General features: G+C 42.2%; 2 protein-coding genes across 2 annotated transcripts; one reads left to right on the top strand and one right to left on the bottom strand.

Annotated features, from left to right (window-relative positions):
- Window positions 1–804: 804 nt before the first annotated feature.
- cox18 (cytochrome c oxidase assembly factor COX18) lies at window positions 805–10,846 on the bottom strand. The gene is made up of 7 exons (XM_070913513.1): window positions 10,716–10,846; window positions 7,042–7,555; window positions 3,496–3,596; window positions 2,736–2,890; window positions 2,545–2,660; window positions 2,354–2,461; window positions 805–1,491 (listed from the first exon to the last, which is right to left on the bottom strand). The coding sequence occupies exons 2-7, from the start codon at window positions 7,543–7,545 to the stop codon at window positions 1,330–1,332; spliced, it is 1,146 nt and encodes a 381-aa protein (XP_070769614.1). The 5' UTR covers window positions 7,546–7,555; window positions 10,716–10,846; the 3' UTR covers window positions 805–1,329.
- Window positions 10,847–12,585: 1,739 nt separating this feature from the next.
- selenot2 (selenoprotein T, 2) lies at window positions 12,586–19,226 on the top strand. Its single transcript, XM_070913134.1, has 6 exons — window positions 12,586–12,800; window positions 14,892–15,002; window positions 15,431–15,557; window positions 15,642–15,729; window positions 17,631–17,766; window positions 18,666–19,226. The coding sequence occupies exons 1-5, from the start codon at window positions 12,586–12,588 to the stop codon at window positions 17,750–17,752; spliced, it is 663 nt and encodes a 220-aa protein (XP_070769235.1). The 3' UTR covers window positions 17,753–17,766; window positions 18,666–19,226.
- The last annotated feature ends 8,663 nt before the right edge of the window (window positions 19,227–27,889 follow it).

Below are 27,889 nucleotides of genomic sequence, written 5' to 3'. Positions count from 1 at the left end.
AAATGTCAATCTGGTGTCTTTAAACAAGTTCATTAAATCAATCCATTAATTAAATCTGCAGAATATCAACATGTACAGAACAAATGAAATATTGGTGAGTTTAATTAGAAAATGTAAAACCTGTGGATGAGTATTTGTGTATTATATTATATTTTTGTATAATATTATAGTGTTTTATTATTAACATTATTATTAAATTAATGTTTGCACTCTGGTTCGACTTATCACCAGTTTTACTGATTTATGTGAAAACAATATGTCATATTATTACTAAAAGTCACAGCTTCATCACATTCAGGGTCACAGTGACTTATTTTAACTGTTTTATTAACCATTAACCTAACCTTTATTTTTTATTTTCATGGCAGTAATGAGCTTCCATACATCTCACTTTGACATCAGTTTTCTTTCACAGAAAACAGATCAATGGAGATTAATAAAGGTTGATAAAGATGAATGAAGATGAATTACTAAACTGATAATTATCAGTCTGTATTTAACAACAAAATTCAACAGGTCAGATTCTGTTTGTGCTCAGCAGGAAACAAACCAGAATATAAAACCACTACAGACCAAAAAAGTCCAGCACAGACCAGTAGCACTCTGCTTTAGTGATTTTCATGTTTTCACATCTGGTTAAGGATTTGTTTCTCCTGTCAGGTAGTAACTCAATAAATAAAACTCAAATCATCTCTTAAATTAACCATCGGAAGTCGTAAATACGTTAAAACGTTGTGAAAACGTTGTGAAAATGTTTGTCAGCTGGTTGGTGGGAAACTAATAAACAGGAAATGTTCCAGAGTCAAAGGTCACATTTATTCTTCCTGTTATTATTCAAACTCTGTTCAGTTCACACAGAACAGGATGAAACTGCACATACAGAGAATTGAATGTCATCATACTGTAACAGTTTAACGCTTATTAACACTTAATATTACAGTGTTTAATGAATGTTAATGGATCAGCTCACAACAGTTTTAATATTTACACAAACACAAACTGATGAAAGTCTAAACACTGAATGTTCAGTCAGAATACAGACGTCTCATATCAACATAATTATTAATGAACAGATCAATCGATCAATCACTGGATTAATACAACATAATCCGCTGAACAGCATTAAAATAGTTGTGTCTGCAGTTTCAGTTTTCAAACAGTCCAATAAGACAAGGCTACTGCACTTTGATGAACTCATGTTAATTACTGACCCGATATTATATATGAATTATCATATTATATAACAAGACCTGAGCAAAAGTTCTGAAACAGATTAATAGAAAACATGGATACAGTGTATTTGATATATACTTGCAGTACTCAGTGTATTTATTTGCAGTATTTGGTGATGAATGCAGACAGCAAGTCTCTGTATGGAGAGTCTGGTCGGTGAGTTCTGAGTTTGAGGATTTTGTGGATCGCAGGAGAACGAAGGAGGAGGTTATGACTGAATCCAACCAGACTGGAGGTAAACCAGTACAGTGCCATGGACTGGGAGGGAGTAGGAGAAACAGAAAACAAAAATCAGAGCTGCTGGAGGTTTTGGTTCAGGATGCATGAATGTATGGACGCATGAACACATAAACCTTTAGACACGTAGACACATGGATGCATGGACTCATGGACGTATGGACTCGTGGACACATGGACATGTAAACGTATAGATGCATAGACGTATGGACACATGAATATATGAACATGGAATTACACGAACTCATGAAGTGAATGTCTTTGGGTTTGATCGTTAACTCAGATAAAATGAGCCTTCTGAATACATTTCTTTGGGTTGTGGAAAAGGCATTTTTTTCCTTACATTTTATACACAAAACGATTAATGGAGAAAATGCAGATTAATCAATAATAAAAATATTTGTCAGTTGCAGCCATATATTAGACCTGATCCAACATAAAGGAGGACAGTCACACTCAGACTGAGGCCTTTATGACTCAGAGGTGACTCTGGTATGTGTATGTGGACACACAGACCTTATTAGACCTGATCAGACTGGACAGAATCTGGACTGACTCAGGTATTGGTTCAGGTCTCAGTAATCCTTTGAGTTTGAGCTGTAGGCCCTGTTCTCAGACAGATAAAACATGTTTAATCTGATGAACACGTGATGCTGACAGGAATGTGTGAATGTTTAACAGAACTTGACTCGACATGTCTGAGAAAAACTCAGAGATTCATCAACTCAACAAATCTGAACATGAAACCTGCAGAAATATGAAAACTCTGCATCCCTTCTGTCTGGACCTGGTGTAACTCTGTAACCTCCAAACTGAACCAATCAGCTGCTTTGATTTTGTTTTATTTCATACCACAGAAAGACAGACGGTGCCTTTAACTCACTGAGGGGACTGTAGCAGCAATGGGAATCATCAACACTGAGAATCCTCTGATGGAGTTCGTAACAAACCTCTGAAAACGAGACGGGTTGACTCTCTGAAGAGAAAACACCTGAAGAAGAAGAAGAAGAGAGGAGGGTTAGGTTCAATGACATCATCAGGTCAGGTGATCACACAAATGCTGAACAGACTGACCTCTACGATGAGCAGGTTGGTCAGTCCAAGACAGACAGGTAGGATCCAGGTGGAGTCAGGTAAGGTGAGGTCAGGAAACCACAGAACGCCCCCTGCCGCCAGATCAGACTGTAGCGCTGCAGAAAACACAGTCCACTGTTAAAGGAATAAAGTCCTGGTCCAAGACCGATCCAGGGACAGTGTGAGCTTACCGGACTGGCCCAGGCTTATGTTTCGGAGGGCCAAAGAGAGGCTGATCCATAGGGGCAGCTGAACCCAGACCAGCAGACTGGCTTTGAAGGGGTGACAGTTGTCTCTGATGTAGAGCTGAGAAACAATATGACGCAGATTCTTCCGGAACTGGAACCTGAACAGAAACAACAGAAGAACAGAGCAGAGTGGTGTTATTGTTATTTATCACGTTGAGTCCTTTTCCTCTGCAGGAACTTAACAAACTGTAGAACTCCTTAGAACCTGTGAGTCTTTGGTACGAGGTTCTTGTGTTTCCACTGTATTTTACAAACCTGGATGTTTCAGACAGACATCATTAATGCCTGTGTGCCCCCTAGAGACTTCAGGGGCCTTCTTTAAACAAGGACCCACCTACAGATTCTCATCATATCAGTGGATACTGTGCTTCAGGACTTCAGACTGCCATTTCAGGCCCTTGGAGTTGTGGACAGTTAGGGTAATCCAGCAGTGAAATGGTTACTCATCTCCTCTGTTACTCGCTCTGTGCTGAGTCAACATCATATTAGATTGTATAGCTTTTATTTTCGAAACGATCTTCGCGTTAGGGGGTAGCCTCTGTTGCTGCCCTGTTAGCTTAGCCCCAAGCCTAGCTAGATAACAGAGCTGCTACAAGTGACACACCAACAGCCAATCAAGGAGGAAACTTTTTTTTCTCCTGGTCTTTTTTAAAAAAGGTTGAATGAAATGACACATTGTCAGCTATAAATAAATGTTTCTCACCGGCTCCGTTTCTCCGTCCAGCCTCTCTCTCTCGCTCGGACTGAAACTTCGTATCGAAGCCTCTTCGCCAGTTCCGAGATCTCCGCCTGCAGCGCCTCAACCTGCACATCACCTAGAGGTTATTGTGGTTACCACGTAAACTTTAAATTACACTTTCTGTGAGAGTCTGCACAAGAGGGGAGGAGGAGGAGGAGGAGGAGGAGGAGGGGAGGCGACAGGAGAGGAGAGAAGAGAAGAGGAGAGAGGAGAGAAGAGAGGAGAAAAAAGAAGAGAAGAGAAGAGGAGAGAGGACGGGAGAGGAGAGGAGAGGAGAGGAGAGAGGAGGAGAGAGGAGAAGAGAAGAGGAGAGAGGACGGGAGAGGAGAGAAGAGAAGAGAAGAGAGTAGAAGAGGAGAGGAGAGGAGAGAAGAGGGGAGAGGAGAGAGGAGGAGAGAGTAGAAGAGGAGAGAGGAGAGAAGAGAGGAGAGGAGAGAAGAGAAGAGGAGAGGACGGGAGAGGAGGGGAGAGGAGAGGAGAGAGGAGGGGAGAGAAGACTGGAGAGAGGAGGGGAGACAGAAGAGGAGAGAGGAGAAGAGAAGAGAAGAGGCGAGAGGACGGGAGAGGAGAGGAGAGGACAGACGAGAGGAGAGGAGAGGAGAGAAGAGGAGAGGAGAGAAGAGGGGAGAGGAGAGAGGAGGAGAAAGTAGAAGAGGAGAGAGGAGGGGAGAGGAGAGGAGAGAAGAGAGGAGGAGAGAAGAGAGAGGAGAGAGTAGAAGTGGAGAGGAGAGAGTAGAAGAGGAGAGAGGAGGGGAGAGGAGAGGGGAGAGGAAAGAGGAGAGGAGAGGAGAGAAGAGGGGAGAGGAGAGAGAGGAGTCCCTGATCTCAGTTCACACAGTTAAAAACAGGATTCTGACTACTGTGATTTATGTCTCTGGTGTTAATTTTATTATCATCATGTGTGGGGGACTGAGTCAAAATAAACTACAGTGTGTGTGTTCATGGTGATGAAGGAACATGGAACTTCTAACACATCAATGTGAAGAACAAGAACAAGAACAAGAAATATCAGGCCATGATACACTCACAACACTTGTTAGTAAACATTCACTGCTGCTTTGAGTCGGAACATGAAGAGAAATATAAAATATCAGCAGACATCTGACAGCACAAACTGGAGCTTTTGATTGGTCCACTTCATCTGATGGATTAACATCACCTCCTGAGGTCAGATGTTTACAGGATGTACAAACCGTGTACAAAAACTACAAACATAAACTGATCTGTATATAATGTGAATATTCGTGTATTTTATTTTGCCCTTTGTGAAGCACTTTGTAATCACTGATTATGATAAATTATGTATAAATGAACGTTATTATCATGTTATAATATATAAGAGCAGACAGTGTTGATTCTTGACTCGTCTGTCTCTCTGCAGGTGGAGGTGAGGTCTCTCAGTCAGACAGACAAACAGGTAGACAGGTGGCCGCATGTAGCATGCAGGAGGTGAAGCTCACTACACCAACAGTAACACTGCTGCTGCCAGTTTATTAGGAACACCTAAAAACTAGATCTAAAATCAGTCTAAAACAGTCCTCCTTCATGAAGGTTGTAATGTTCATTATAGAGAGGCGTTTCTGTTATTTAGTGAACCCTCATTGCTATAAATTGGGTGGACAAAATGAAACACAGCAGCACAAACTACAGCCTCGGTTAACACAAACTGACACACAAATCTTCATGGAGGATTTCTTACAGGACTGTTGGATTAGATTGACGTAGCTTTAGCAGGTGTTCCTAATAAACTGGACACCGAGTGATTCAGAATGCTGTAGCACGTGTACTCTTCAGGACCTGTACTCCTCCAGGACCCTGAGGAGAGCAGGGAAGATCGCTGCTGACCCCTCCCATCCCGGACACCATCTGTTCGACCCCCTCCCCTCTGGCAGGAGGCTGCGGTCCATCAGGACCAAAACCTCCCGCCACAAAAACAGTTTCTTCCCCTCTGCAGTCAACCTGACAAACTCACATTTTCTCACGTTTGTTATTTATCTTATTTTTATTTTTATTCTTATTTTACCTTTTATATTCTACTTATTTGTTATCGAAACAATAGCACCTTCAGACCACGGCAAATTCCTTGTAATGTATGTTACTTGGCAATAAACAGTTTCTGATTCTGATTCTGATCTGATTCTCAGGAAAAGAGATCATATTTCTCCAGTATTAGCTTCTCTGTACTGGCTCCCTGTAAAATGCAAAATAGAGTTTAAAATCCTTCTCCTCACCTACAAAGCTCTTACTGGTCAGGTACCATCATATCTTAAAGAGCTCATAGTACCCTATTACCCCACTAGAGTGCTGCGCTCCCAGAATGCAGGGTTGCTTATGGTTCCTTGAGTCTCCAAAAGCAGAACAGGAGCCAGAGCCTTCAGCTATCAAGCTCCTCTCCTGTGGAACCAGCTCCCAGTTTGGGTCCGGGGGGCAGACACACTCTCTACTTTAGTGGACTTAGTAGGCTTAAAACTTTGCTTTTTGATAACGCTTATAGTTAGGGCTGGCTCAGGCCTGCCTGGACCAGCCTCTAGTTATGCTGCTACAGGCCTAGACTGCTGGAGGACTTCCCATGATGCACTGAGCTTTCCTCCTTTCCTTATACTTTAATAAGTAGTTCTAAACAGTGTTGAAGGCAAACAACAGGTTAAACTGAATTAAAATGTAGAAAAAAAACACACATCGTGTCTTTAATTCCAGCTATTCCTTGTGATTGGTTGCTGTAGGTATCAGTTAGTGCCACCTGTGGTAATTGGTCGTAGGTAAAAAAGAGAACGGACGAGGGCGGGAAGAAGAAAAAAAACAGAGGACAGGGAGGGAGAGAGGGAAGAAGAAAAAAGAGAGAGCAGCACAGAGAGAGAGAAGTACAGAGAAACTACACTAGATAGCGGGTGAATGTTTTAGTAAGCTGAACAAACATAAATAAAATTGAATTGAATTGAACAGCAGTGACCTGATCAGGATCAGTTACTGTAAACACATGTTGGTTTAAATAAACCTGTGAAGGAGATTAATTGATTAGCCGATTGACAGATGGTTAATCTGCAACTATTCTAATAATCAATTAAAAGTTTAAAAAGTAATTTTTCAAATAAACATTAGTTGGTGTCAGATAGCATCAAATAATTTATTAAAACCAAACTTATCACAAAAATCAGCGTGATAAGAACTACCTGAAATGACAGAAACCAAATATATTTGATATGTACTTTGATTTTTTAGTTTGACCCATGTCCCATCAGCTAACATGGAGGGGGTGGGGCTCATGACCTATACTGCAGCCAGCCACCAGGGGGCGATCGAGACGTTATGGCTTCACATCTTTATAAGCAGTCTATCTATGGTTTGACGACATCAACATCAACCTTTGCCCCTCCATGTTTCCATTTTTGACTTATCAATTTATTTTTACACTTATAGACTAATCAATCAGTTAATTGATCATCAGACTAATTTAAATATAGTTGCAGCTCTTGTTAACCCTTTCATCCTCTCATGTCCCCTGTCCCTCACCTTGGCGATGATGACCATCTGGTAGACAGCGAACGGCAGAGTGATGAGCGTCCTGACTGACAGCGTTGCCACGACGATGTTCAGCCACCACGGCAGCCCGCTCACCTGCTGCACGCTCACCAAAAAGTGTTCACATGCGTGGACTGGAGCTGAGTCCGAGAGGCTGCTGTACCAGCCGGCTGAACCTGTACCTGCACCTGCACTATCATCACCACCACCCCCTGAGAGCCTCCTGACACCCGATGATGTCCTCAGACCTGACGGCGTCCCTACTCCTGACAAGGTCCCAACACCTGAGAGCCTCCTGACACCCAACGTTGTCCTCAGACCTGACGGCGCCCCGACTCCTGACAAGGTCCCAACACCTGAGAGCCTTCTGATTCCTAACGGTGTCCGGACACCTGACTTCCTGTTGAACACAGCAGAATAGACTCCTCGTAGAGGACGCTGCAGGAGGCGGAGCTGCAGGACACCGGACCTCGCTGACCCCCCTACACTCCACATGGTGCCCCCCCTGAAATATGAAGAGACAAACAGGACTGTGGATTAAAGACAAGTTCATGATCCTGAAACTGCCCTGAAACTTAAGAAAACAACCGGTCAGTGAGGACATTTAACAGCTTCATCATCAGAGAGTCCAAAACAGACCATTACAGACCCACACAGACCATCACAGTGCGACACAGACAGTCACAGACCAACAGAGATCATCACAGACCGACACAGTCCAACACAGACTGACACAGACCAGTGCAGACCAGTACAGACAATACAGTACAACTAAGTCCAACACGGTCCGAAACAGCCCGACACAGACAGCACAGACCAGAGTACAGTAAACAGGGCGTCAATATGATCAGAGCTGTTTTAGCTTTGAATTTAACTAAAACTAATGCAGAAGAGTTTCAGTTCAGTGCACATTATTATTATTGTTATTCTTTCTTTATTTAAAGATATTTTTGTTGGATAGTGACAGACGACAGACGACACAGTCTGACATAGACCATCACAGACTAACACAGTCAAACATATCAGAGACTAACAGACACAGATTAACACAGACCATAACAGTCTGGCACAGACCAACACAAGATGAACTGCGCCTCGCCTGGAAAGTGGACGAGATCAGGCGGCGGCAGCAGGGGGTGCTGACATAAACCTGCAGTCAAGTCAGACAATTTCTAGCAGCCTTCAGAGAATATACAGGACGTCACAGAGATATTGACTTCCTGTTAGATCCACCTGGAGGATACTTGTAGTTTGCAGACCATGTTCAGACTTGATTAATAATTAATCTCACTAATATAACAAATAGAAAAACAAACTTAAACCAATGAATTGATACTTTTTAGGTTCAAGGTTTTAGGTCATACAAAGTGGATTTCCCAAAACAATAAATTAACTTTTTACAGTGGTCTAAGTTTGTCCATCATAACTTTATATTTGTTCAACGATGCCACTGTTACAACTGAGCAGAGAATCAGAGAAGGATAGGGCCGATTTTAACCATTGGAAATCATATTTATTGAATAAGTATAGTCTGCTTAGAACACGTATGTAAAGGCACATCCTTTAAAACTGAACAACTGAATCAACAGTCCAAATGTTCTCACAGCTGCAGACAGAAGCTGCACACGGAGAACCTACAGTTATGACTACAAGACACAAGTGTCCTTCAGTGAGAGACATTAGGCAAAGTGTTATTCTTTAATAGGTTTTCTGCTGCTTCACAATAGTTACAACCTGGAATTCTTCGACTAAACATATTCCACGGCCATTCTTTGCGCTGGGACCTCTGACACACCGACCAAATGATAGAAAACGTACCTCAAAACCTGTTGCACACGTTTTCAAGGAAACATGTCATTCAACCCAGAAACCGTAGTAAAACGGTGCACACCAAGCCCCCAGGAAGTGCGCCAGGCTGTAAAGCCATTTTCAGTGTATAGTTATATATAGTATAACCCATAGTGTAATACAATCGATGATCAGTATCATGCTGTGTCTCAATTCAGGGGCTGCATCCTTCGAAGGACGCGGCCTATGAAGGTGTGTCTTTCGTAGGCTGCAAAGGCTGAACCGAGCGTTGTTAAATGAGACAGTCTGGTCTACAGAGGATTTCCTATTTGCGTCACCAGCTTACCCTTGCATCACGAAGCGCAGCTCCTGTTGCCTAGCAGCTGCAGTTGACTATCGGCACACAACAAATAAAAATGGAGCCAGACATTTTATTTTTTTTGTTAAACAATTTATTGGAAGAAATGGAGATGCTTAACGGCCTCCGACACCAGCACCGGCACTTGATGTATCTCAGGCTGAGAGAGGACCATGGCCAGGTAAACAGTGGTGGAAAATAACTAGTAACAATATTTTGACACTGTGGTATTACTACTCAAGTAAAAGATCTGAGTACTTCTTCTAAGATCGGTCAAGTTGTGTACTTTTAGCCAACAGAAATGTTAACAAACATTATCTGGTTAACAATAGTTACTTTTAACATACTTACAATAACAATACTTACATATATAGGTGTAATCACTTGGGACGACATCTCTCCAATGATCACCGGCGCACAATGAATCATGAGATTGGTTGGGCCGCAAAGGATCCAGCTGTTGGATCCTCCAAATTCAGGAAAATAAGGCCGCATTTCTCTGCCACATTTAAAGAAGCCTTCAAAATGGGACAGCCTTGTCACACCGCTGTGACGCGTTCAGCCTTCAAATGCAGCCTTCGAAGGATGCGGCCCCCAAATTGAGACACAGCTTCAGAAAGCCAAGCCTTCTGTGACATCACAAGAAGCCCTTTGGAACATTGTCAGATCATGCTGGGATAACATGGGTCATCAAGTTTGGCACAAACCTGTGGAGTCCATGCCAGCTGGACTGCATGCTGTCATTAAAGCAAAAGGAGGACATACCAAAGACTAAGAGTCTCTGAGATCCCTGAACATCTTTCAAAGATTCAACTTTTCACTCAAATTGTTGAGCTGATATTATCATTTGTAATGAAAACAAATAGTATTACATTCAAACAAATGCAAAAAAAGAATCTTGACTAGTGGTCTCAGACTTTTGGACTCCACTGTACCTTTAACTGTTGACAAATTCTCAAAACGACCATCATAACGTTATACTGGAAAACATGAACAATTACTACAGCTAAAATATATTGACCTTCAAATGGACTAAATGATGTCCAACAACAAAAGTCTCCTCAGATGGGGGATCTGTATTCTGATATCAATGTAGTATCTTGCATCAATAGATGCCCAAACGGGCTCACAAGGCAGACAATCAGTTTCCATTAGACCAAGTATACAAATTAAAACATATGTATGAGTGTATATACATACATAGTATATTCAGTCCACCTTCATACTCAACGTGAATCAATTAAACTGATCTCATCTAGTTTGCCTAATTCTCTATCCTGGAAACCAGACACATCAGCGAGTTCATGTTTTATTTGCTCTGGAAGATGCCAGGCCAGTAATCTTTTGTTTTTAGGCCACTGATCGTCCACTCAGTCCAGCTTCTCATTTTCGTCATGAACGTGCACTGCGAGCACGCGCTGAGACGGTTACTGCTACGTCCTGCAAACCCACGGCCATCCGGGTGAAATACCACGTTGTTAAGGAGTCGCAGTCTTAAACACACTGAAACCTAACGTACCTGTGTGACGTCAGCCGACAGGTGGCCTGCACCCGGGTCTCTGCTGTTTAAACAGTCCGTGTTTCAGAGCAGAGGAGAGTGACTCATTAAAACTCTGACTGTATTCTGTATTCTGTATTCTTTCACCTTCATCCCTCCATTAACCGGCAGCAGAGCGTCCCACAGATATGACGCCACACTGTTTACCGTCGCGTGTCGGGTAAATATGACGTCTTAGAGATGCCGTTAAAAAAGAAACCTTTCCGTAAATAAAAGCTGTTAAAATTCCCTACTGGAATAATCTTACTTAAGACCTGGAATGGATTAAATATCTGAATATAATTAAGGTTAAAGAAGTGACTTTTAAAATGATTCATCAAGGTATTTCTACAAAGACATAAAAAGGACATTGATGTGGACTGGTTCCAGAAGATTTATTTCATCTATGTTGGCCTTGTCCCCACTCTTGTATTTTTTGGCAAGATGTCTGTACATTTATTTCCCAATATATTGATTGTGAATCTTCCCTTTCCTATTAAAATGTAATATTTGGCTTTTTTTACTTACTCCTCTGCCAAATGAAAATAATACTATCATCAATTTTATTTTATTACTTGCAAACTCATATATTCAACCCTAACCCTATATACAAGTTTTCCAATCATATGAAAATGAAATCAAACAATACATTACATCAATCCTATATTCTAAAAATAGGAAAGCTATTAAAACCTTGAATTTATGTACCCTGTATAACATTTCCATATGAGCTGATTTATTTATTTCTGTCAGTGTTCTGATTGTAATTCTGTATGCTCACCAAGCTGTTTATTAATAAAATGCTAAAAAAAAAAAAAAAGCTATTAAATTTGAATGTATGTACCCTGTTTAACATCTCTGTGAGAGCTGATTTATATGTATGTATTTTCTATATGTTCACCAAGCTGTTTGTTAATAAAACCAATATACATTAATTAAGTTAAAAATAAAATAAAAACATTGTTCATGTTTAAGAGAAAACAGTAAGTCCCCGTCGCTACATGAAACAACATCAACAACCTCCGAGCTAGCAGCCTACACGCTGAAAATGGCAGGTTTTGACAAAGATTTGGTCGGTGGTTTTAACGGGTCCAGTGAGCTCCTCCAGAGCTGAAGTATAGGTAGGCTTCACTTCCAGGACACCTTTGACCCAGTTATGTTCGTCTTTTCTAACAGAATAACTTGTAAAATCACATCGTCCCCTCAGTATTTTAGCCGCTGCATCCTGGACTTAGCTCCGCCCAAGACGATTGTGATTGGTTCAAGGAAAAATAAACAAGCCAGGGCGTTTTTATCTTCTATCCCAGAATGACGAGTAAAATCTGAATTTGTAAAGTAACTGAAGCTGTAAATGGTAAATGGTAAATGATCTCACTTATATAGCGCCTTTCAACCTTCACGGTTCCCAAAGCGCTTTACAGCTAAGTCTCATTCACCCATTCACTCACACATTCACACACCAATGGCGACCAAGCTGCCATGCAAGGTGCTGGTCTCCATCGGGAGCAACTTAGGGTTCAGTGTCTTGCTCAAGGACACTTCGACATGACGGGGGCAGCCGGGGATCGACCCCCAACCCGCTCTAACCAGCTTTACCTCCCGTGCGACAGTGCTAACCACCATGCCGCCCAAGACAAGCTGTCAGACAAATGTAGTGTAAAAATGTAAATGTAGTAGAAGTATAAAGTAACAGAGAAGATAAATACTCAAGTAAAGTACAAGTACCTCAAAACAGTATTTAAACACAGTACTTGAGTAATTGCTTTTGCTATTTTATTATGAAGTGTCTACCCGGAAGTGCTGTAGTGGTTAATCGTGTTTCCAGACAAATCGGTCCCCACAGACGGTAGACATGGCGGAGTACAGCCAGGCCGGCCTCCTGGCGGCTCTGCTCCTCTTCACGGCCCTCACGGTCCGGGACGTTTATCTCGGAAGATCAAGCCCGCAACGCGGACACCTGTCGACCGAGAGCCCTGGCCTCTCCCCGGACACCCTGCCGGACACAGATTCCGGGAAACCCGCAAAGTCTTCACTGTACACCGGGCCCGTGCTCAAGTTCCAGTACTGGTGAGTTAGTTAGCACGGAGCCTAGCTGCTAAGTATTGTCTGTGGTTACGGGAGCTGTGCTAACAACGAGCTAACAGTTAGCATCATAAAATAATCTCTCTGAAGAACATTGATATTAGAGAAAGTGTTTTTCTGACTGAACATTAAAAACGTAGAAACGGCTAATTGATGTTTTAAAATGTGTTTAAATCGGTTATTAATACATTTAAACTGTTTGTCCAGTTTATTTTTGTAAATCTCATTGTGCACAAAATGGTTTCCTGTTAAATTCATAACCTGGTTCAAAGCTACAGGGTTTTAGAAATGCTGAGCTCCTCCAGATGTTACAGCACCCTCATAAAACTGTATGTCCTGTCATAGTTTATATCAATTTAACGGTTAGGGTTATTACACGGTGTATTCTGTAAAAGCTATACATGCTGCTTTAAAAACCAAAGTTTATACAGTGTAAGATGTTAAACAGACACGATCATACTGTACTTGTTATTTTAGTGATAGCAGATTTAGTAATCCTTCTGACCCATGTTTTATTTTTATTCTCAAATATTAAAATGTACATTTTCCGTCATTATGGTGGCTTCAGTGTTTCCCACAGGTTGAGGAATTACTTGTGGTGGAGCGGCATGTGACGGCCGGGTTCAGTAATAAAATAGTCAAACAAATGTATATGAACAACTCAGAGAGACGTTACGTTAGTTAGCGGGCTCAACTACCCTCCTAAGTTAAAATAAGATAAGAATAAGAAGAACGTTAACACATAACACAAAACGGTTCGGTATGTACCTTGAAAATAACATTTTTGTTATTTATTTTGAAAAAACATTCAATTGTGGCTCATTGGCCATAATTCTTACTTTAACAGTTAATGCATATTTTCAATAAAAAAATAACACAAATGTCAGTAATGCTCAATCCAAGACTCAAGCACCTTGACCAGATGTGTAAATTCTGTATTCTGGGGCTAATGCAAAATATTAATAGCCTGAGGTTAGATTGGGATTTGTTAAACTGGGCTCAGACTACAGGAGTTTTGGGCTGATTTATCCCCGATTCACCCCTCCTGACAATTGGAGGAGAGATCTGGTCTGGGACCTTGGTCGGTACCAATGTTCAGCCCAGATTATCTGGTAATGTGAGGGGTTTACAGATCTAGTCTTAAACCTCCCAAACTACTCACAGGCTCATCTGGGCCGCCCTGGTCATTCAAATATGTTTGATATTTAGGAGTTAAAATCTGGATGATTACGCCGGTACATCCCGAGCGGGACCACAATAGCTAATGAGAGCGACCAATCTACAAGGAGACGGAAGCTACATGTTTATTTTATAAACATTAGTCAATTGGTCATCATTATCCATGCACAGAACTTTGCACTGGTATAACTTCATTTATAAATCCATCCTCAGAATGCTGCCCACTTATTTATCCACTTACATGTCACGTAAACAGTGCTGCCATAGCCTACACTCCCAGGGCATCACCACTCTCTCCATCCTCTCAGACTGTACAGAATTTGGTAAAAAGTCCTTCCCCTATTCTGCCCCCTCAGCCTGGAACACACTACTGCAGAAACTGAAGCTGTCCAGTATGATTCCCGTAAGGGATTTTAAACTACTCTTTAAAATGTAAATAAAACCAATATACCAATAAACTAATCTGGAGAGAGCGTCTGCGGGGGTTTGCTCTTGCACATTTTAAAAAACGTACTTTCACCTACCTACCTACGACTACTTTTTTTTGGCACTTTTATGATATGTGTTCTATTTCTGTCTTTCCAACTTTGTGTTGTACTGTTGACCGTGTCTTGAGAATGAGAGGTTACCTGTTTAAATAAAGGTAAAAAATATTTAAGAGGCTAGATTTATCAAGAACTTTGTTGCACCAGTAACTGAGCTGAATGATGTACATGTTTATTAGCAGATAGAGCGTTGGAGGTGAGATCCCATCACAGGTGGTCATAGGTTGTTAATGCCAGGGTTGCACAGGGCCACAGTTCAGATAACGGAACCTTTTTTCAATGGGGGGCAGTTAATCATGTTGGATATCACCTGACCTCACCTGACAGGTGTGTCTCCTCTGTATATTTTCAGTATCTCCTGAGGTTACAGTAAAGTGTTCCAGGAGTACTCTCGAGCCATTGGACAGCTGTACCCGGACATCCGCATCGAGGGCGAAAACTACCCCCCAACCCCCTTCAACAGGTGAGCTCTGACCTGTGATGTCAGACAGTTTAAAAGCTGATGATTCTCACGAAGTTCAGCAGAAATCTGTCTCCAAGTGTGTTTAAGTACTTTTTAAAGTACTGTTTAAAGTTTTAATCCTGTCCACGAGCTGCAGTGCCACCTGCTGACCGTGTCAGAGAGTCAGTTAATCTGACTCTAGACTGGAAAATTAACCCTTTCAGTCTCCATTTCTCTGCCTCCCAGAGTCTCATCAGCTTCAGGTTTGGATTTACTTTTTAAGATCCTAAATTGTATAATGAGCCTAATAATAATTGATCATGAATAATTAAAATATTAAAGAGGTATGATGGATTATATATGTGTTTAATAACAGAGAAATAGTTTGAGGTGTTGTTACCATCACAGTATGAAGTATATCCATAGAAACGGCTCCGGTCTCTCCTCAGATGTTTTGGTAACCTGATCTCCTACTTGAAGCTCCTCTCCATCCTGCTCGTCGTCAGCGGTCAGAATCCCTTCATCCTCCTCGGCCTCGATACTCCCAGAGCCTGGACCTGGAGTCAGGACAACAAGGTACATATTACCAACGCAACAGATGCTTCAGTCTGTTACAATGGCAACAGATTTAACCCCGTCGCTGTTTCTGTTGTTCGTCAGATCTTCTCCTGTCTGATGGCCTTCTTCCTCTGTAACATGATGGAGACTCACTTCCTGTCTACTGGTGCCTTCGAGGTCACGCTGAACGGTAAGTTCTGATTGGAGGAGGACAGGTAGAGGCAGTAAAGGTTAGAAGAAGGTAGAGGTAGGAAGTACAGGAGGAAAGAAGGAGGAGGAGAGGTGGTGGAATACAAGGAGGTAGTGAAGGAGATGAGAAGGTGGAGATGAGGAGGACGTAGCAGGTGTGTTGAATATATTACTTATTTCTAACAGCACAGCTATAGCAGGGTCTTATAAAGAATCTGACAATGTACAATCTTGGAATGTTTTCAACAACAACAAACAACAGCAAAGTTTTTGCACTCAACAAAAAACATGAATAGGTCCTGATTGGCTCCTGATTCTTATAGCCTTGGAAAACTGGGCACATTTCAACAACAAAACTAATTAAAACTAAAAATATCAAAGTTTTTGCACTTTTTTACAAAGAAATTATTCAAGTCCTGATTGGCTCCTGTGTTAGATCAACCAAGAGATCCAAACCGATCACTTTAAGGGGAAAAATCACTTGATGCATAACATTAGCTTTTAATTGTGTCCTCTCCTTCATGAGGACTGCAGTCAAAGACTGGCTCAGTGAAAGCAAGCAAAGTAGTATTGTCACCGTGTTGCATTAAAGCAGGGGTTCCCAAACGTTTTCAGCTCAAGACCCAAAAGAGAAATTTGGTGTCTCCCTGGGACCCAAATTTGTAGATGCTATGGCAATTAATGATATATTTGTACATTTATAAACTACTGATAAAGAACACAACAAAGCTTGAATTTTAAATGTATCTGAAATTGTATTGTATTTGAATTTGGTCTGATGCCTTCAGTGCTGCTCTGTTCCCTTTGAATGCCTGGTAGATGACAGAAATATTGTCATTAATAATAACCACTCTCACTTGTAACTACCACATTAGTCACACATGCACGCACGTGCACACACAGGATATCTGACATTTGCATGGAAACTGAGTGACACACACACAACTAATACAAATGTAACACACATATACTGACTTTTCCACCATCTAAACAATGTTGAATAAATGCACTTTGCTGCCTAATCCACATTAGGGGCAAGCCTGCGAGTTGGAATGTCAACCACAGCTTACACTGATAAGTAATGTTAGCTAGCCAGCAACACACACTAGTCACCAACAGACGCACGAAACAAACAATTCAAATGCTACACAAACACAACTGACTCACTTTTCTGCTGTCAAAACACTGTCTCTTCTTTGCACAGGAAAGATTCTTTCAATCATGCACGCAATCCAGAGAAAGGGACTCACAACCCTAACACTCAATGTTACCTCAGCCAGAGAGCGCGAACATGTTTTCAGGTCCAGGTTTGCGAGAAGAGAGAAGGAGCGAGAGACAGAGAAGGGGGGGGGGGGGGGGTAAACAGACGGTAAACAGCCCCTCACACAGCATCTGAGCTGAACTGACCAGCGTAGCAAAAAAGAATGAATGAATTAATGAATTTACATATCATAGTTCATATCATTGTTATCATTTTACTCTGCCAATTGGCGACCCAATAAATACAGGTCCTTGTCCCATTTTGGTTCGTGACCCTAAGTTCAAGAAAGACTGCATTGAACTATTGAGTCTCCAGTGACTCGGTGTTTACTTCTGCTTGAAGTAACATTTACATTATCGATATCCGGTTGTTCTTGTTTTAACGATGTTATCGAGTCCGGCTGTGCTTCTTAGACCAGAGGCTAGGCTAACGTTGTTGACTCTGTGGAGCTGCAAATGTTAGACAATAAAGGCGATGGCAATGAGGAAGAGACTTCTGAGGTTTTTTGGCTTTTTATTTATTATCCCTAAATGTCTCAAAGGAAGAGTCTGTGTTACTGACTGTTTGGCTAGCTAGCTACGGTCGCTAGGTAACATTAGCTTGCGATAGTCGTAACTGTGTTTTTGGTCCCCCTATCTCAGACGTCCCCTTGTGGTCGAAGCTTCAGTCAGGTTACGTACCGAACATCCAGGAGATCTTCCAGATCCTCGACAACCACCTGAAGTTGAACCAGGTGGATCCCATGAGCTTCTCCTCCACTTAGAGCTGCACACACAGGTAAACACTCTCAGGTAAACGCAGACAGTACTACGAAGCAGGATTTGAGGTGAGCGAGGTACCTTCAGGGTTAACCCTGTGTTTTCAGGTTTACAATGGTGGTTCACTTCTTACTGGGGTACATCACCATGGTAACTTATGCTGCACACTGCTCCGGAGCAGGTTATGTTTCAGATATCAGATCAACTCGTATGAAAGCACCGTCTACTGACCAATCGGCTCTCTTGTAAAACGACATCACCAATCATAGAAGATCCCGTGGAGCTTGGGGGGGAACATGAGAGGGTCTCTTAGGGGGACAGACTGTTCAGAGACCAGCAGCCCTTTGTCTTTCCCTGACGGTGTTTAATATGAGAGATATAGATTCTGGTCGGAGGGAACGACTCCTGTTTACTGATATCATCCTCCAGCAGAGACTGACTGAAGCACTGAAGCCTCGTACTTGTTGTTCTCAGAAGATATGAAAATAAGCCTACTCACCGCTTTGAACCATGTTTTTATATTTGTTTTATTTGCTCCGTCTGAAACTCCGGGTCTGCAGCTGACAGAATAAGACTAAAACTGTCCAACACGCCTCAGCAACACATGAATTTAATAGAACACACAAAGACAGTCAGATCTCCTCGTGCCCTAATGATGGGGCAGCGATATTAGAAGCCTTCAGTCGCGTGGACACGTGAACATGCTCGTGGCTGGATTGTGAAACCCTGGGTTGACTCACCGAGTTGATAGCGACCACTGTGTGACCACTCAGCGTGATGCAGCTGTTAGTGAAGCCAGTTGAGGAGAAGATGTCCTGGTGTGCTGAACCTGCTTCGTAGTACAGGCCTCTGGTGTTCAATGACATCACATTGACCCTGTCACCTGTCTGTCTCTTACCTGTTTGTCTCTCTCCTCAGCCGTTCTGCGTTCAGGTGTCCCGGCTCAGTGGGATGTTCAGCCGCTGGCGTTCATGAAGGTTCGGCCTTAAAGCAGAATCTGCGGGGCCCAGCCGGATGTCACCCGCCACGGAACGAGCGCTCCCTCTGCCCCGGATCACAGCTCAACACTACAGCACCCTTAATGCACCTGTCAGCACTGGTGTAGTCAGCTGTACTCCCAGATTGATGACTCTACTGGTTTCTGTTGGTTCAGTTTGATTTTATTTATTTAGTTTGAGGTTCAGCAGGAACAGAATAAAACTATGGTACCACTGTTAGCTTCATGCTAATTGGTCACTGTCTGGACAGGAAATACCAGACAGGAAACTGAGAAATAAACAGAAAGTAATGAATAATTCAAATTTGGTTCATGTAACAAATGATCACCTTTACTGTTAAGTTATTTTTGAATGAATGTCGTCAATTTGAGTCTGTAAAATGTCAGAAATAAGAATAAAACTCATCAGAGGTTTCAGTTTCTGACTTACAGTTCACAACATGAAACCAGCGTGAGGCTTTTAATTTATAAACAAAAAATGATCTGTGTTTTTCTTTGGTAACTGAGGAAAGTAAACAGATTGAAACTTATCAGTTTGTTAAACTTTTTCAGTCCAGTTAATAATATAATTTATTATAACTATAATATAATTAATGGATTTGTGTTTTGAACTTTTCTTTCTACTGGTTTCGACTGAGTTCTGGTTTCTACTGGTCTCTGTTTCTGATATTTCTGTATATCTTCATCTTAAAGTCCCCGATTTATATTGGTTTTATTGTTAAAGTTGTAAGGTGTTATAAATATGTTTGTAAAATTATATTTACCATATTAAACAGTAAAATGTATCTGTTTCACACAGAAACCAGAACTACTTTCTAGTGAAAAAGTCATATTTTATTATTGGTAAAATACTTCATTTATCATTTATTGGTCAGAAACAGTCAAATCAGGTTTTTATTGATCAGAAAGCGTAATCGGTAATAATCACTGAATCCTCAAACATTTTATTCCAATAACGATATCAGACTGCAGCAGTTTGACTGAACTGATGAATCTGAAGTAAACAGACGAAGTGAGACAAACAGCGACCGCAGAACACCTGAAACACAAAACACAGGTGTTCGGTATTTACCTGTCCTGCATGATTCAGTTTTTATCTTAACACTGTTTACTCTTGTTCACCTGAAAGTTTACCTGGTAACAGGTCAGAGTTTACCTGAGGCCTGAACTACAAAGCAGGTTCACTAACAGCCTGCTCCAGAGCAGGTTATGTTTGCAGCATAAGTTACCACGGTGATTTACCACGGTAAGAAGTGAACCACCGTTGTAACCCTGAAAACACAGGGTTAACCCTGAAGGTACCTCACTGACCTCAAATCCTACTTCATAGTACAGGCCTCTTGTCACAGGTGAGTGTTTACCTTGTCACAGTTTCTGCACAGATGTTTCATGATTTGGACTCTGAGTTTGTCTGAACAGAAGCTGCAGGATTCAACAGCACGAACTGCAGAAACAACAAAGACAGGTTACAGCATGATTCACCTCACCTGCAGTTCACCTGAGGCCTGTACTAGGAAGCAGGTTGAACATACCTAAGACATCTTTCCATTATCTGGCTTCACTGAGCCAAACAACCACGGTCTCGCTAAGCGGTCAGACAACGATGGTTGTCAACTCGTTGAGTTAACCCAGGGTTTCACAATCCAGCTGCGAGCATGTTCATGTGAAAGGGGCGGGGTTTGCAGCATCTGACCAATCACATTCATGGACACGTTTACTGGCAGCAGAGCTTCATATTTTACAACCGGAGAGCAAACTACAATATTAGACAAAGAAGAAGAAGTTAAACACATCATCCAGGCTGAAAGCAGCACAGCTGCAGCTGCCAGATGCAGGAAGGACAGCTGGAAAACAATCCCCACTGTGTGACTGAAGGCTTCTAATATCACTGCCCCATCATTAGGGCACGAGGAGATCTGACTGACACATTTGTGTGTTCTTTTAAATTCATGTGTTGCTGAGGCGTGTTGGACAGTTTTAGTCTTATTCTGTCAGCTGCAGCCCCAGAGTTTCAGATGGAGCAAATAAAACATAAATATAAAAACATGGTTCAAACCGGTGAGAAGGCTTACTTTCATATCTTCTAAGAACAACAAGTACGAGGCTTCAGTGCTTCAGTCAGTCTCTGCTGGAGGATGATATCAATTAACAGGAGTCATTCCCTCCGACCAGAATCTATATCTCTCATATTAAACACCGTCAGGGAAAGACAAAGGGCTGCTGGTCTCTGAACAGTCTGTCCCCCTAAGAGACCCTCTCATGATCCGCCCCGAGCTCCACGGGATCTTCTATGATTGGTGATGCCATTTTCAAAGAGAGCTGATTGGTCAGTAGGTGGTGCTTTTAAACGAGTTGAACTGCTCCGGAGCAGGTTATGTTTGCAGCATAAGTTACAATGGAACCACGTCGATAACCCTGAAAACATAGGGTTAACCCTGAAGGTACCTTGCTGACCTCACACCCTGCTTCGTATTACAGACCTCTGGACAGACTCAGGTGAATGAAGATATTATACATCTTGATCAGTTAAATATATACAAGGAAATGTGGAGTCTGGTATCTGAGACTATTACCTGTCCTCTTACTGCAGGTGGTAGAGTCAAACACCTTCGTCAGGATAAAGCTCAGATCCACAGAACAGAGAGTCTGCAGTTCACCTGACACATGTGGACAGGTGAGAACGGGTGTAGACAGGTAAGGACAGGTGGAGGTAACATCCTATGTGTGTTGGAATATTTAAATCAACACTCACTCACCTGCGATCATCTCACAGAGCTGCTGCAGGTGATCATTGGTGTTGTTGCCATGCAAACAGATAGTGTTGTGGTTGAGCTGGGAGTTGAAGGTTTTTACTTCCTCTTCCTGTTTCCTGTTCAGTACAGTCTGTGGAAAGAATTTATTTAAAAAACAGTTCAGAACTTTATTCAAAATTAGAAATGGTTAAATATTCTGAGGGAAATGCACCTGTGCTCATACCTGAAAAACTGTTAATACATTTGACATAGTTAAAATACTGAAGGTAGGAAGTTGAAGTGGTAGTTAAAATGGAAGCACTGAAAGAAGTTTAGGTGTTAGTTGATGTTGAAGCTCTGAAAGGAGTTTCAGTGTAATTGATAAACTGAGCTGGACGTGTCAGTTCACATGTATAAACTGAAAGACGATGTCTGTTGAAGTGTTAGTAGTGAAAGCAGCTGAGGCAAGTTGAAAGGAGTTGATATGTTGGTTGAAGTGTAAGCATTGAATGGAGTACAAGATGAAAGCAGTGTCAGTTCACGTGTAAGTGGTAAAATGTGAGTTGAAGAGGTCAAATGTTTCTCTCCTGTTGCTGAAATCTGACAGAGACGACGTTGGTCAAACATTATGAATGAAACTGACAAGAGATTTTTCTTTAGTAAAGTTGAAATGTAGACACATAATAAAGTAATAATAATATAATAATAGAGTAATAATAAAGACTGTGACTCAGGACGTAGAGCAGGGAGTTGGAGGTTCAATCCTTGGCTCCTCCTGTCCACAAGTTGAAGTGTCTCTGAGCAAGACACTGAACGCCAAGTTACACTTACTATTTAAATGCAGTCTATTACCAAATAAATTGGAGTTCATGTGTTATTTAGCGTGCGTTGCTGATCACTAAATAAACTATGAGCTTTAGATTTCCGGCTCTGACAATAAGCAATGGTGGCAGCTGATTGGTTCGTCCTGGTCACATGGGAGGCTCTCAGCGTCTGTCTGAAACTCAAAGACAGAAACATTCAGAGACATTTTCAGGTGAAGTCGTCTTACCTGACTTTCAGCTGTTATCCTCCACAGACTCAGACTGGGGTAGAGATGGGAGCTTTCACCCAGCTGAGGAGCTCTGTCCCTGCGTAAACCCTGCTTACTGTCTCCCTTTGAACTCTGGATGTCTGTCCCCTGTACTTCAGTCCTCTGAGGCATCCGAGTCAAACCTTCGCTGTGTTTTTGAGAAACAGTTTGAATTTCTCTTGCTGTGAAAACTTCTTCTTCATAGGGAGGAGCGCTCGGACACCTAGTGGGAGGACGAAGGTATTTTTACTTTACTTCATAAAGTAATTGGGCATTAAAGAATGTTTTCCTTGCCCTATCCTTAAACAGACAGACAGACAGAATTGTCAACTCGTTTCGCTTCATTTCCATCTTCAGTCTGACATCACCTCCACCATTTTCCGTGGGGGAAACCACTAACCACCAACCACTAGAGACCAACGTGTCCGCCTGAATCTTGAACACTTGACAACAGCGCAAGTCCCACCCCTGGCACTGATTGGCTAATTGTTAGTCCCCCCCAAAGCACTCATTGGATCAATCACTTTTCAACCAAGAAACCGCTGTTTGATGTCACGATGGGAGACCAAAAGCAGTCACTGAGTGGAGTGGGTGGATTCAGAGGTCTGGACCCAGGCAGGCCCTGTGTATCCTTGAGGTCTAACAAATGTTTCCATCCTCATAAAACATTTACAAAGCTGATTTTTTAAGTATTTTGAATCCAGCATTGTTTTCATTCATGTTTACTAGCTTTGTTGGCACATTGGAGCATATCTTAGTACGTTACTACTACCTGTTGATCAGTGGAATAATATGACCTAATCCTAACCCTAACCCTGCTTAATATAACATAATTATAATTGGTTAACATAATCAACACCCCTAAATCACCATATAAAGCTGCCTGTTCTGCTCAGTTTGTGGACAGATTTCATTCATAAAAATGTTACCAAAGAGTAAAAAGAAGAACTTAACTGTGCGAAGCTTAATGTCAAAAACAGAACAAGTTCATCAGTCAATATTCATATTCCTCTGATGTGTCACCTGGAAGTATTGAAAAATCTAAATATTACAGCTGACGAATCATCAGAGCAGCAGGTCTGATATCAGAATCAGAAATACTATACAGAAAAACAGATTAAGATTGTTTAGACTTAAATCTGAATGAACAAGATTTCATACCTGAAACAAACGCAGGGAGTCAGCAGGCAGTACCTCGACACCTCAGAGTCACAGCACAACAGATCTGAATCTTCCTTCTCCTCTTCCTCCCTCCCACAGATCCTGGGTGAGGTCAATGGTCTGAAGATGACGGTGTCCGACAGCCTGATCCCAACAATGTTCACAATGTTCTCCTGTTTATCTTCTCCCTCTTCTTCATCACTCCATTCCTCCTCCTCACCGTACTCTTCTGTCTTCCCCCACTTGCTTTTCACTCCCTCCTCTTCCCCTTCCTGTCTCACCTGTGGGGAACATGGGGGAGGGGGGCAGGGTTCAGTTTGTTGGATGTTTTTGCTTCTTTGCAGAGCTGCTTCCACCCATAGCCGAGACAGACCTGAGGGAGGAGAGGGGGAGGACCTCTGGTGTCTCACCCCCAGCAGAGGGGAGCAGGGCAGAGAGCACGGGAGCCCCCTCCTCCCTCCTGGATGAGGAGAGGAGGGGAGGGAGCAGTCGCCTCTTGCCTTTAGGAGAGGTCGGTCAGGAAGTCCAGGAGAGGACACTGATGTGTTTGTAGCTCCGCCCCCTGCAGGAGTGATGATGTCACAGCTTCCTGTGTCCGTCGTCACCTGTTCCACCTGTGACCTCCAGACAGGAAGTGGAGCAGGGGTCTGAGGACTCCAGGCTGACTTTGTTGTTGTTGTTGTTGTAGTTCTGAGGTGTTCTGGACAGTAATGTTGTCGTCGTTGGACTTCCTCTTCCTGTGAGACATCTCCCTGCAGGAGCTCCCTGACAACAAAACAAACAAACAAACACCTGTCTGTATTTCAGGTGAACAGATGCTGTAAAGGAAAAGAGCATTATTTTGAAAGAATTCTGGGAAGTGAAGTTTGTTGTTTGTGAAAACAGAACTGAAATGTGTCAAACTGAGTGTTTACGGCCATGCTATCAGCTCGTGCTTAAGCTACATGCTACATTCCCAATCTTAGTTTAGCGTGTTAGCAGGTTAACATTAGCAGTAAACACAAAGTCCAGCTGAGGCTGATGAACGTTAGTTCTGCAGGTATTTGGTCATAAACCAATGTATTGGACACATTAACACTTGTTAATGGCGCTAAATGAAAAGTCAGAGGATCACCAAAGTTATTTCAATATATTGAATTATATTAAAAAAGAAGATAATAAAACAAAGAAAGTCAGCCCCATGGTATAACCCCCAAACCTGCAAATTAGATTAATTCAAATTAATTAATTAATTACATCACGAAAACTTGAAAGGAAATGGCGCTCCACCAAACTGGAAGAATCATGTTTAATTTGTCTTAGAACTTATAGGAAGGCCCTCTGTAAAGCCAGAGCAGCCTATTACTCATCATTAATAGAAGAGAACAAGAACAACCCCAGGTTTCTCTTCAGCTCTGTAGCCAGGCTGACAGAGATTCACAGCTCTATTGAGCCATGTATTCCTATAACCCTCAGCAGTAATGACTTCATGAGCTTCTTTAATGATAAAATTCTAACTATTAGAGACTAAATTGACCACCTCCTGTCCTCAAGTGGTACCTTACCTTCAAACACAGGAATCTCAGAAACAGCTGTAAAACCTGATATATATTTAGATTGCAAATCTAAGAGCAGAGCTGTCAGCTGATTAACACCTGGTGGTGAAGTGGGAACATCTGGCCAAGACCTCTTTCAACAAGGTCTTCAACTCCCACCATAATTCCCATCCCGGGGAAGTTTGGGGACATGGAGTCTGAGTGAACCAGTCAGTGCCTGACTTGGCAGCAACCAAAGAATCTAATGGTGGAGAAAAGGAAGGACTGCAGATTCTTAGGAAACAAAAACTTTGGTGTGGGAGGAGTTCAGAGAGGCCATGGAGAAGGACTTTCAGTTGAACCTCAGATTCAAAATGACTGATGTGGATTCTGTCCTCGTCCTGGATCAGTGGACCAGCTGTTTACTCTGGCAGGGATCCTGGAGGGATCATGGGAGTTTGTCGATCCAGTCTACATGTGTTTGGTGGACTTGGAGAGGGTTTATGATTGTGTCCCCCAGGGTATCTTGTGAGTACCGGGAACGTTACTACAAGTGATTCAGTCTTTGTATAACCAGAGCTGGTGTCTGTTTCTCAGCATGAAGTCAGATGTGTTGTCAGTGGGTGTTGGACTCCACCAGAGTGGTTCCCATCACTGGTTCGGAAACAGTTTACTTGTCTGTCTCTCTACCTGTGTATCTCACCTGAGCATGCTCAGTCTGGTGGTCAGTATCAGATCTGGATCAGATCCGTCTGTCCTGGTGTGACCAATCAAATCTCTGTCCAGTTCTCTGCAATAAAAGCACAAGAAAGTTTACCAGTATGACCAGTAGAACCATAATGCAACTACCAGGGACAGTCACATGTCACTTGACTCAGTTTCATGTTCATTTCAAACACTTACAGACTCAGCTGAACCTCTCAGCCACTCTCAGAGTTCATACTCAAAAAACACCCACAAAAATGTTCATGGACTTTTGTATTTCTAATGTCTGTTTTTTGTCACTTTAAAACTGTTTTTAGTCATTACATTTTTCTCATTTTTTACTGGTTTTGATTTTTGAAAAGTAAACAACAACAACAACAACAACAACACAGTGCCATATACAGAGTATTTGCATAATTGGTCCAGGAAGTCTCACACAGCATTCATTTAGTCACCCAAGCACAGAAATATTAAACAATGGTGTTGTACATGAACAAAACAAGGACAAAAGGTGAGTTCTCCTACCAAAACGGTATCTCAATTTCTCTAAAGTGACAACATCAGATACCAGAGATTTCCACAATTGAACAGAGGGAGAATCATCCCCAACCCACTTTGTCATTATAGCCTTTCTAGCCAATATGAAGAAAAAGTGACCTATTTCTTACCTTTAAAGAATCCAGTATACTTCCTAGTAGGCATAGAAGTGGGCTCAGGGGCAGTTGTTGCCCTATCACCAACTTTATTTCTTTACATATTGCCCTCCAGAATTATAATAATGTAGTCTGGTTCCAGTTATTACTTTGCATTTGGGACAATTTGGAGAAGCTCCTGTTGTATACTTACTATAAATATATGGAGATATGTAGACATTATGTAAAATATTATATAGCATCTGCCTATATCAATTGCATGTTGATATTCTCAAGCAGTGGACACCAGGATGTTCTTAATGGTTCAACAAATGAGAATCATCCGAGAAAGTTAGAGTCTTCCTTGTCATTACATTTTTCAAAACACTGAACCCTGAGTTGCACCCAATGGAGGCCAGCAGTGGCAGCTCGGTCTGTGTGTGAACGGGTTAATTTACTATTTACGTGTGGAGCAGTGCATTGTGGGATTGTTAGCAGATGGTAGTGAACAAGTAGTAAACAGGAAGTGATGTCAGACACAGCCTTAATGTTGTCCGTTACTGTTAAAGGTTTTATGACATCATCACCTTAGGTCCAATAGTAGAACAGCCAGCCTCTGGGGGGCAGAGCGCAGCGTCTCCATGACGACAGTGACATCATGACAGGATTGACGTTTCCTCTCTGGGGTCAAAGGTTGAATCGTCAGCTGGTCTTCTGCTTCCTGTTTCAGTGAGATAGAAAGTACAGTATTACTACTACTGACCACTAGGAGGAGCTGTTTCTCCTTGCAGATCACTATATGACACCCTGTCCTCATACTTTTTAGACAATAATGTTTTTCCAGCCAGTGAAACTAAATCCTTAAACTTTTACCTTAAACTCACATTAATAATAGTGCGCATGCGCCGACGTGCATGCAGCCTGTTACAGTCGCTCCTGTTTGTTTTCTCCTTTATTTCTTTACTTAACTCAGAACTTTTTTAAGTACTGACTTTGAAGTTGTGCCCTCTTCAAACATGCTGGTGGAGAGAGTTCTGGTACTTTTTTCACTCTGGAATTACTTTCATTCAAACATCGGACGGTAGCGCAGCAACTTCTGGGCCGCTTTGTTTACTCCGGAGATCAGCTGATCGCTCTGAAGCCGGCCGGCTTGGAGACCAGATCGTCGGACATCCCCGCTGAAATCTGGAAAAAAACACGCAGAGGATGCAGAGGGGGAACGAAGCGACGAGGGAAGAGAGTTGGGTCGAGGCAACAGAGGCTCACGGAGAAAAGGAGATATAAGCCGTGTCTCCCCTCTCTCGTCATGGGCAACGTGAGATCGCTGGC

The sequence above is a fragment of the Enoplosus armatus genome, chromosome 10 (genome assembly GCF_043641665.1).
Source record: "Enoplosus armatus isolate fEnoArm2 chromosome 10, fEnoArm2.hap1, whole genome shotgun sequence".
Taxonomy (NCBI): domain Eukaryota; kingdom Metazoa; phylum Chordata; class Actinopteri; order Centrarchiformes; family Enoplosidae; genus Enoplosus; species Enoplosus armatus.
The sequence above is the reverse complement of the archived record's forward strand: the minus strand, read 5'-3'. Positions and strand labels throughout refer to the sequence as shown.

Bases quoted from the DNA above. Each gene is read 5' to 3' on its own strand.
- cox18 (XM_070913513.1), bottom strand. From the start codon at position 7,545: ATGTGGAGTGTAGGGGGGTCAGCGAGGTCCGGTGTCCTGCAGCTCCGC. The intron at 2,462-2,544 runs GTCAGTCTGTTC...CTTCTTCTTCAG, and splicing joins CCAACCTGCTCATCGTAGAG to GTGTTTTCTCTTCAGAGAGT. The intron at 1,492-2,353 runs GTGAGTTAAAGG...ACTCCCTCCCAG, and splicing joins TTGCTGCTACAGTCCCCTCA to TCCATGGCACTGTACTGGTT.